Source organism: Nanorana parkeri, unplaced genomic scaffold (assembly GCF_000935625.1).
Source record: "Nanorana parkeri isolate BGI_ZX_2015 unplaced genomic scaffold, ASM93562v1 scaffold646, whole genome shotgun sequence".
Lineage (NCBI taxonomy): Eukaryota > Metazoa > Chordata > Amphibia > Anura > Dicroglossidae > Nanorana > Nanorana parkeri.
In genome coordinates this window covers 564,031-575,354 of record NW_017306914.1, presented here as the reverse complement: position 1 = coordinate 575,354, position 11,324 = coordinate 564,031, and the positions used below count along the sequence as shown (strand labels likewise).

Sequence of the window (11,324 nt, the reverse complement as noted above, 5' to 3'; positions counted from 1 at the left end):
ACCGTCCAATAGCATGCTACACAATAAGTATTGTCCCCCTTAAGAATATGTACTATGTGTATTGTTATAGCTTTCTATGAACTATAACAGCTTTTAACCACAGCTGGAGGGCCGGAGGTTCCACACCCCTGTTTTAGACCGTTGTCACCAGCACATTTTTCGCCATTAGAGAACCATCTCACGTCTTGCACTCATGACTCTAAAATGTAGGATTTCCCCTGAAATGGTCACCAGGACAAACGGAATGACATATCTCCCTTAATATAAATTATCTGCCATCTACCCCTTCCCTAATCCATCCCAAACTGGAAAAAAAGTTTTGGATTTACATTGTGCTGGTGGTGCACGCTAATGGGGTGGGGGTTTGGGGTGCTGGATCATCTCACTGCCCGACTGTGGCACCGGCTCTGGCCATAGTCCTGCCTGGCTCACTGACCTCATTGGTAGCCAGGAGCTGAGCGGGACGTTGGCCAGAGTGTCCCAAGTTGCTAAGAACTTGTTGCGGAGATGTGTATGGCCCTTACACATCTCCCCGCTCGGCTCTTAGTGACCTGGGACGCTCCGGCCAGAATGGGGGGCGGCAGACACACGGCAAATATTGTACAGTAGAGTGTCCATGCTGCTCTCTCTGCTGCCCCCCCCGCCCACCCCCCCCACGTGACCCAAAGAGATGCCGCCTGAGCTCTGATCTGCAGAGCTTATGTTTCTCATGTATGTCTTGTCCACAGGAACCTGTCCACCATTGTGTCTCTCCCAGGAGGTGACAGTCTGCAGGGTTTTGTACTGGTCACCCTGCTGGTAGAAGCGGCAGCCATTCCCGCAGTCAAGGTAAGAAGATAGGAAAGAGTGAAAAGTCTAAAACATCTCCAGACTGTGAGATCTTATCATAGTATAATAAAATGTGCTAAGTAAATAGAGCCCGGGGAAAGCCTCGCAGTGACGCCTGTGAAGTGTGGGCTGCCTAGATACAGTTTATCTGTGTTTTTCCGGTTTGCTATTGCCACCATTGATACAGTCAGCTTGTTCTAAACATTATGCAGTTGTTGATGACATCAAGCGATGCTGACTAATCTCAATGTTAGTGTGCTATTGGTACAAAGACCTTGCAGCGCTGGACAAACTGATGATGACAGCCATATTGGTCATACTGGTTAAAGTGGTTTACACAAAGCAATGTTTTGATTATACACAACATGTAGAAGTGGGGCTTGCCTATTAGACACTGGTCAGAAATTCTCAAACAACCCAAATAGTCAACAATTTTTGAAACTTTTTAACCAGATGAGCTCATAGGGAAGCATGTTTATTTTCTACAAGTAGGGATGACCTTTATATGCTGTAGATCAGTGGTTCTCAATCTGTGTAAGCTCAGCACCCACATTTGACCTTGGTCATTAAGTTGCGACCCAAGTCGCACCAAACTGGAACACACAACATTTTTCCAGTGCAATCGATCAAATGATGGCAACACAATGCACCTCCCGCACCAGAACGAACAGTAGGTGCGATTGCATGGTAGTTTGCAATTTAAACACTGACAGAGACACACAACTACAGACACATTCTCACACACATATACACACTCCCAGAAACATTTTAGGGTTTCAGTGTGGGCTGCTGTGCTGTGGCGGAGCTCCATTCATATGTGCATTGCTTCTACAGCTCCCTTGCACTCCCTGTGAAGGTGATGGGAGCCATAATGTGACGTCACTCGGGTCATGCGAGGAAGCTGCAAGCAATGCATGTATGGATGGAGCTCCCTCGCACCCATACCCCCACCCCAGCTCAAGCTGATCCTCGGCACCAGGCAGCATATTTTGAATGGCTGCTAGGCCCGAAAACTGACAGTGCTGCGCTAAGGGGGAGGCTGAGGAGCAGTGGAAGGCACACGGCAACCCACTGAACATGCGGTCTCGACCCACTGAAAATGGGGCTGCAACCCACTGAAAATGGGGTCGCGACCCACTTTTGAGTCACAACCCACCAGTTGAGAACCACGGTTCTAGATCACCCTTTCTCAACACTTTTAGCCTGGAAGGGGGAATGTAGCTTGTGAATAAAATAGTCCTACTTGACCAATAGATTTTTGGCTGGATAAACTGAAGATTAATAATTGCTAGAGGTTTCTAACATTCTCAGGTCAGGAGTTTCTGAATGCAGCGGGCCGGTGTGGAAGATCATAATTTCGGCCTCCTTCCTCAAGAGAAAAAATTAATTTCCACCAATGAAGCTGGGAAATGGGGGGTTATGATTACAGTAATTATAACCCCTCTTTCTCCAGCTTCATTGGTGGCAGTGTTAATGATTATTGACCCCCCCACTCTCAGATTCAGGGGTGGTAGTTTGCATTGTTTAAACCCCCCCGGCCCCCACTGCACCTAGCGTATATAGTGGTAACTGGCAAGTGGAAGTCACTACCTCTGGCTCTGACTAATCAGATCAGAGCTGGGACTTTCAGGTAGATGTTGGGAGGAGATCACTCCTCCTGATGTCACCCTGGTTTTTGGGGCGCTCTTGAGGCACCCTGGAAGAGAAAGTACGTGCAGCCACCCATTGCCACATGTTTTGGATTTTTTATGTCAGGTCAGAGATCAAATGAAGTCTAACAATTGCTAGCGTGTTAAAAGCATTGACAGACCTAAAGGATTATAATTCAAAGCTGGCCATACATGGCTTGAAAATTGGTTGATTCAGCAGGAATCTGAGCCACGGGTGGCCCTGTCAGCACCACTCGTCTCCACAAAAATCAATTGAAAAATAGAAGGAGCTGGGTGGAAAATTGATCAACTCATCAGTGAGTGCATTCAATCAGATTCAGTCTCTGTTTAGGAATTGAGACAGTCGAGGGCGCTGGCTGTCTAATTACAATAGTTGGAAAGGAAAATTCCTCCATCCACGCTGTTTTGCATGGAAGAAAGAATCAGTTGACGACTTAAACATGAGAAATCCAAACATGTGACCCAAAGAGATGCCGCCTGAGCTCTGATCTGCGCCCGATTATCGTACGATAATCGCTGGAAATCCCGCGATCGTACGATAATCGCAAAGTGTATGGAAGGCGTGCGACCGTTTCTACTGTATGGTCGCACAACTTTTGTATTTCGAGCATGTTCGAAAACCATCCGAGAATCATACGATTTTCGGCTGGTTTGTAGCATGATCGTGCGATAACTGCCGCACGGGCCGGAATGCGCAAGCGCACACTGCCCGTTCAGCATTGCGGTCATCGGAAGCCCGCCCCTCAGCAGGGCGGGCTTGCGATAATCGCAAGTACGATCTGCCTGTCCAAGATGGGCAGATCGTACGTTTTTTTAATGACTTTACAACCCTGGCAAGACAAAAGTCTTGCTAAGGTAGTAAAGTGTATGGCCACCTTTAGGGTCTGAATTATAAATGTTTCACCCATCGTATAGCTGGGTGGATGTTGTTCACACAGCACTAGTGCCACTAGATGACCAGGAGCAGAGGAATCTCCTGTGCTCCTCAAGGCCACACCTAGGGGTGCTAGTGCTGTGCGAACGACATCTGACCAGCTCTACGCTTGGTGGATCATTCATAAATCAGCCCCTCATATTTAGATTCTTGTGTGAGAATCGTTGTGATTGTGATTGTGTGTGTGGTTCTCTTTAAGTTTACCATCCTTCAATATCTGGTACAAGTATGGTTATCTATAACACACATAATAAACTAATAAGGTTTCATTCATTTATTAATTCATTCATTATTATCAGTATTCATTGTGATAAGTGAATTGATAGAGATGATTGTTGGCTTGTTTGCAGGCTGTCATTCAGGCAGTGAAATCTTTGGAGTCTGATGATAAGCAGAGACTGCTTATAGCTCTTCAAGACTTGGAACGCTCCATAAACCAGATGAGCGAGGCTCTGCATCTCATGTATGGTTAGTAAGCAGATGTAATTTATTTGTACCGTGGTACCCTTTACCAACCCTCTATGCTAAATTCACCATCACTGTTTTCCAAAACCATGAGTGCCCCAACTCTGTAGGTCAGCTACATTCAAGGAAAGGGGTTGTGCTGTCGTTTTCTATCTTCCAGACAAAGTCACAGCACAGCCGGTAGTCTGTTTACATGTGTAAAGCCGACGGTCAGTTTTACAATGGAATTGATTTACAGCCATCTGATCACTTCTAGGGGCTCTGCCAAGTGCAAGCCTACTCCCCCAACTATGTTTCCTGGGCTCCGGTGCCTCACTTGTGGGCCCGGAACTGGTATTGCAGGTGTTAGTGGAGAGAGACCAGTGTACATCCATTCGCTGATCTCCTTCCCAGAGAATGAAGCCGGAAGTGACAATGATTTCTTCACTTACGGTTTCTGAGCTGTCATTCCCCAGCCACAGAGCTGAGATAAGAAGCTGATCAAGCACAGTCTGTGCTTGATCAGCTTCAATGGGCTGCAAAGTTGGCATTGTCCACCCATCGCTCTCATCAACAGATTTACAAACATATATGTCATAATAACATATGATCAAAATCTCAACATGTAGGGGGGGGGGGGGAACTAATTTGCACTTGATGCGTTTTGTAGACTTTGTGCCCACTTCCTGTAGGAGCCGGAGGCATTACTGAAATGGTAGAGACAAACTATTAACAAGAATTCAACATCACATTATGATGATATCTCTCTTCATCACTTACAGTACATGCCGGGGCCGCCCCTATAAATCGGCAGCCTGAGGTGGTTGCCACAGGTGGCATCTCTTTGGGTCACATGGGGGGTTGGCAGGTGTGCCGGTTGCCACCTTTCTGGCCAGAGCATCCCAGGTTGTGAACTGCTCTTAGCAAACCGTGATGCTCTGGCCGGGCGTCCCGCCCAGCTCTCTGATGTCACTGGTTGTCAGGAGCTGAGCAACCAGCTCCTGGGAACCAATGATGTCACCGAGCTAAGTGGGACACCGTGCATCCCTTCCCGGGACATTGACCACGAAAAGCCCCCCCCCCCCCACCAAAACGTGCACCACATGCACAACTAGCACCCCAGCCCTCCTCCATGTTGGATGGATACAAAATCAACATTTTCAGTATTTATATTATATCTCCATTATATTACATTGGACACTTACATAGTTACATAGTTAGTCAGGTTGAAAAAAGACACATGTCCATCGAGTTCCACCTAGAACTGAGTAGTTCTGAGTAGCTGATGTTTAAAACTTCCGCCCAACGTACAGCTGGGTGAATGGCGTTCGCATGACATTTTTGCCGCTAGATGGAGCTGAGGAGCATTGGTAATTCCTATGCTCCTCGGCTCCAACTAGTGGCCATAAAGGTGTGCAAATGGCATTCGCCCAGCTACATGCTGGATGGACGCTCTATACACCAGCCCCTTTTCCTTGATGTATCTTTGGAAATTGTTTTTTTTAATCTTTCTGATAGTGAGAGACTTGTTCTACTGTAATATTTTTGAATAAAGTGTATTATAATTTATAAATCTTGGTGTCGTAAATTGCTGCATGCCATAAAATGCCCCATTACATATATACCATGTTCATTTAAAGATTATACATGGATGTGACTTGCGGCATGTGACATGTTAATTTGTTTTCCCTGACTCTCATCTGACAATTTGTGTGAAATATACAGTAATCTCTTACAACAAAAATTACAAAGTGCCCATCGTATGCTGCCTGAAGTAACCTTCATGTCCTCTAAAGGTCATTTCCCACCTCTACGGTTTGGTATGATGTATTAGAAAAATGTCCTGCTTGCTGCTTCTTGCTGCAGTAAAATGCACCTTCCATAGGGATGAGGGGTAACACAAGCAACTCTAAAACACCGAGGTGTGAAATGGCCTAACCAGTAGGATTAATGTCCTTACATTCTACCGGCCGGTCACTCTTCTCTCAATTGTTCTCCTGTAGATTATGTGGATTCGGATGTGTATTACAATACGATCCGCATATACCTCTCCGGGTAAGTTTCACTTCATAGATTTGATGTAAATGATGATTCTGGTACAAAGCATGGTATGTGCAAATGAAAAAGACATTATAACCTGAAATCTGCCCGGTCTTTGGCCATCTATGAGACAACATTATTTTTCTAGAAATTTTCTGGCTCCAGAAATGAGGAACTTCTTATTATAACCTTAAAAATGAGCATTATTGACATTGAAATGAGAATGTTACTAATATTGAACATATTTAGTCATTTTATTCACCTTAGCCTTCAAACCAACAGATCTTCTCCTGGTGGAACAATTTTTGGCCAACTTCATCTAGAAACCATTGCATATGTGTGTCTCCTGCATGTTCACCCTTCAAGTGTGTGCCGGTGAATTACTTTTATTTGCTGCATGTTCAGTCGGGATCAAAGAAAAGTAGGGGCACTCCAGCCAGTATTTCCTGTAAATTGGAAAACCTATTCCGAGAAATTGCCATATTACTATGGCAGGACTTCAAGTGAACCCATGTGATTCTTTAAAGCATCACATGAGCTTTACTGCCTCCCAACACCCTGGGTCACTAGTGTTCCAGCCTTCTGGGCTTCCTCAGCACAAAGCCGCTGTTTTTTTCTCTTGTAATGGTAATTATACAAAAATATTTTCTCGATTTGGAAAGACTCATTTGCATAGACATGAAAGAAATGCTTAAATCTCCATTATGTCAACAGTAAATCCATATCGTTAGTTTTGTTTTCCAGCCAGCTGTACAGAAATAACATTTGGGGTATAATTGTTCAGACACTTTCCTCATAGACACTCTTTATACATACATTCCATTGGCTCAATTCACTAAGCTATAACACATGTAGTACGTGCCAAAGCCATCATTTTTTTAAAACCATGTGATTGCAATTTTTTGGTCCCTTCAGATCTCATCACTGAAAGTTTAGCCAAGGCCAGGAAGAAATCTTGAATATATTGCAGCTTACAAGGGCTTAGATAGGGTGGCGGCATTCGTTTTCTATTCTTTTAGGCTTTTTTTCTTTTATTTTCAACTGGTGATCCTGCCCGACACCTTCTGTCCTAGGTTGACAATGCTCACTCACCCTACTGCATCTATGGAGCATTGTTGTCACCCTAGGAAAGGAGGTGTGGTAAGACTAAAGAACGCTCCCCCTTTCCATATATATACAGTCATGGCCAAAAATATCGGCACCCCTGCATTTCTGTCAGATAATGTCAGACATACCAGTGGGCTGGCGGCGTGGTGGGGAACCCACTAGCAGGAAGCGGTCGATGAGTCCGAAAGCTAAGTACAAATAGGGGCAATCCAAGAGAGTAGTCAAAGTCCAGTCCGGGTCGAGACAGGCAGCAATGGTTCAGAGGCGATAGACAGTCCACGGGTTCGGTAATCAGGAAGTTCAAACGAATGGGGGGTAACAGGTAACAACACGATACAACAGAGGGGCTAGGTGATCACATCATAAGGTGGAATAACTCAGCAACAAGCCAGGGCTCAGGCCAGGATTTTATAGCCAGTGAGAGCAAGACCACCCCCTTGTTGCCAAGGCAACCAGGAGGCTTCCCTCCCCGGGAACCAATGGCAGGGCGAGAAGATGGAAGGCGTGAGCCGGGAACCTCCCCCAGCAAGGCTCACACCTGACGACCCTAAATGGGCGCAGGCGCCAGGAGTTCTGCCAGGCCGAAGGAGGACCCGTGCCCAGTACCGTACCTGCTGGCCCTGAGGAGTGGTGACGCCCCTGGTCCCCTGACAGATAATGCACCAATTAAAATGTTTCAGCATTCTCATGTTTATTTCTATTGTTTGTATTGGTATGACACAAAAAAGTTGAGAGAAAAAAAAAGCCAAACCTGACACATTCCACGCAAAATTCCAAAAATGGACTGGACAAAACTTATTGGCAGCTTCTCCAAATGGCAAGAAATAATTGCATTCCAAGTTTGTGATGCTCCTGTAATTTGTAATTAAACTCACCTGTATCAATAACCAGGTGCTGACAATATAGAAATCACACCGGCAACCAGTTAAAATGGTGAAAAATTGACTCAACCTTTCTGTTGTGTGTCTCTGTGTGCCACACGGAACATGGACAAGAGAAAGAGCAGCAAATAATTGTCTTAGGATTGGAGAACACAAATTGTGGAAAAGCATAGACATCTCCAGGTTACAAGTCCATCTCCAGAGATCTTAATGTTCCTGTGTCCACTGTGCGCAACATTGTCAAGAAGTTTACAGCCCATGGCACTGTAGCTAATCTCCCTGGACTTGGACGAAAGAGAACAATTGATCAAAGATTGCAATGAAGACTTGTTGGAATGGTGGATAAAGACCCTCCATCAACTTCCAGACAAATTCAAGCTGACTTTCGAGCACAGGGTACAACTGTATCAGCTCACACCATACATCACCATGTGAATGAAAAGGACACTATGGTAGGAGACCCAGGAGGACCACACTGCTGACACAGAAACATAAAAAAAACAAGATTGGAGTTTGCCAAAACTTACCTGAAAGAGACAAAATCCTGCAAAATAAAAAATGACAGCTTTTTGGTGCAGCCCATCATTGTACTGTTTTCAGAAAAAGAAATTGAGCCCTTAAAGAAAAAAACACAGTCCCTACAGTCAAACATGGTGGAGGTTCACTGATGTTTTGGGGTTGCTTTGCTGCTTCAGGTACTGGATGTCTTGACTGTGTGCATGGCATTATGAAATCTGAAGATTGCCAAAGAATTCTGGGGTGCAATGTCGGGCCCAATGTCAGAAAGTTGGGTCTCCGTCAGAGTTCATAGGTCTTACAGCAGGACAATGACCCAAAGCACACGTCAAAAAGCACCCAGAAATGGTTTCAAAGTGCTGGAGAGTACTGGACTGGCCAACAATGAGTCCAGATCTGAATCCCATAGTGCACCTGTGGAGAGATCTCAAAACAGGAGAAAAGGAACCCTTCCAATCTGAGAGACCCGGAGCAGTTGGTGAAAGAAGAGTGCTCCAAAATCTCTGCAGAGAGGTGTAAGAAACTCATTGATGGGTACAGGAAGCCATTGATTTCAGTTATTTTTTCCAAGGGCTGTGCTACCAAATATTAATTGGGGGTGCCAATAATTTTGTCCAGTCTATTTTTGGAGTTTTGAGTGGAATGTGTCAGGTTTATACTGAACGAAGAGCATCTTTTTTGACCATTTCAAGCAAAATGGGTTATTGGGGTCTATGATTAACAGTATCATCGAGTCTTTCTTAGACCTCCTGGATGTCGTCCAGCCTGAGTTCGTCGTCCAGCCTGAGTATTGAACTCAAAAAAAATGCATGCTACTGAGATCGGCTTCAGACCAGCTCTATAAATGGTCTTTGTCCACATCCTGGATTAATTGTGGAATATTCCAGATTACAATTAGTCATGGACAAAGCATTCCATGGGGCAGAGATCTTATTGGACACTTCATACAAGATCTCAGTGCAGATATTTCGTTGTTTGCTAGAAAACTGCACATAGGAATGCATTCTAATTGTAGAAAAATGTAAATGACCGAATATAACTCTTTCCAATATTTCAAATGAGTTTCACATTCCTGTCATGAGGTTTCATATTTAATGAAAACCTGCTTAATTTAAAGTGCTTCTCCACTTCAGATAACACTGGAGCTAAAACTCTCTTTTGTAGTTTTGCATAGAGTAAGACAGCTTTTTTGCCATCTGGGGAAATTTCCATTCATTTCCTGTCTGATAGCCACAACAGGAAGGGAGAGGAAATCTCTCCAAAGAGGCAGAAATCTGTAGGTCAACAGAACTAGTTTCAACATTGGAAGATTGCCCATCCGTTTCTGTTCTAATGACACAAATTTGGGATTTTCCTTCCCAAAAAGAGGGTGGTAAATCTCCCCAACGGGGATACAAACAGCAATAACAACCTGACAAGTGTCCTAACCCCTCTCTGCTCTATTGAAAACTAAAAAAAAAAAGTTTGGGCTTTAGTTGCAGTTTAATGTAAAGCACTGCTTCAGAATTCTGAGTACCTAGCTCCTGGTCCCATGACTCCCCCTCATTGTAGCTACATAGTATAGTCTCTAGAAGTCTCTTTTTTTTTCTAAAGTAAAAAAAAAAGGAAATCATTTAACTGAGGATCTATTTGTGATAAAGGTTGATGCAAATGTGCCCATCTGAAGTTGCGTGAGGACTGTTTAGTAGTACAAAAGTGCGTAATAATCTTCAATGGTGGGCTTGAATGGAATGTATCTGCATAGAGGCACCAAACCACATAGGGTCCTGTAACCCTATAATCCCTGGGGATCATGTGATGTCATTGCGGCATTGAAGTTCCCGGCATTGACGATAAGAATGTTTCCTGCAGTTTTATCATTCTTCAGTTTCCAAAAATGGATTACTTATTAGTGCACTCCAATATTGCTTGCCTAGCAGATACATACATATTCTTGAGGACGTCTGTCCAACATCCTGTACCATTGACTGCTTCTCTAGACAAGATCTCCTTTTAAAGTCTTATACAAAAAAAGGGATTTGAGAGATGTTTTCTAATAATGGAGTTTACATTTTTATTCGTATATGGAGACTATTTTTGTAACATGCACCATTGCAAGACTTAGAGAGGGTTGCAAAAGAGGTGGCCAGGTAATGTTCCCAATAAAACATTTAGGGGTTCACCTCCATGTATTAAAGCACCACTGATCCAGGGAAACATTTGATCCAGGAAGGAAAAAAAATGAATGCGTGTGCCAATTTAAACAGAACAGTACATGGTGGCTCTAATACGTATCTCACATCCTGGATCAACATACTGTGTGGTGTTTTAATACCTCCCCTACTGGGGTATCCTACAATGTGGAGTAACAAATTATTATTATTATTCCCTTTTAGATTGTAAGCCGTTACGGGCAGGGCCCTCCTTATCATCTTGTCTTGAATTGTATTGTAATGTCTTCCTTATATTGTAAAGCGCTGCGCAAACTGTTGCCGCTATATAAATCTTGTATAATAATAATTATTATTCTTATTATACAGGATTTATATATATATATATAGTGCCAGTGGCGTAACCAGAGTTATGGGCACCCGGGGCAGAAATATTTTTTCGCCCCCCCCCATTATAAAATATATAAATATTTTATTTTTATTTATTTTTTTATAAACTTTTTTAATTTTTTTAAATTCATTTTTATTAAATATTTTTATTTTTTACTTTACTTTTAGGGGCTTCGGGGAAATATTAGGGAGGGAGGCGAGACACCGGCCGCTCACATCGGTCTCCTGCCGCAGCGCTCGGCCGGCTGTCACTTTCTCTCCTCCCCGCTGGGACAAAGAGCAGCGGGCAGGAAAGATATCACGGCTGCGCCGACAACACGGCAGGAAAATGTCACTTTGGGCATTTAGCCGAAAGTGCCATTTT

General features: G+C 43.9%; 1 protein-coding gene across 1 annotated transcript in view; it reads left to right on the top strand.

The window, feature by feature from the left end:
* IDO2 (indoleamine 2,3-dioxygenase 2) overlaps positions 1–11,324 on the top strand; it is a 58,307-nt gene that overhangs the window by 20,927 nt on the left and 26,056 nt on the right. Inside the window, exons 6-8 of the mRNA XM_018563259.1 lie at positions 729–828; positions 3,783–3,900; positions 5,880–5,931. Of these exons, the coding sequence (XP_018418761.1) occupies positions 729–828; positions 3,783–3,900; positions 5,880–5,931 (270 nt within the window). The remainder of the gene's footprint in view (positions 1–728; positions 829–3,782; positions 3,901–5,879; positions 5,932–11,324) is intronic.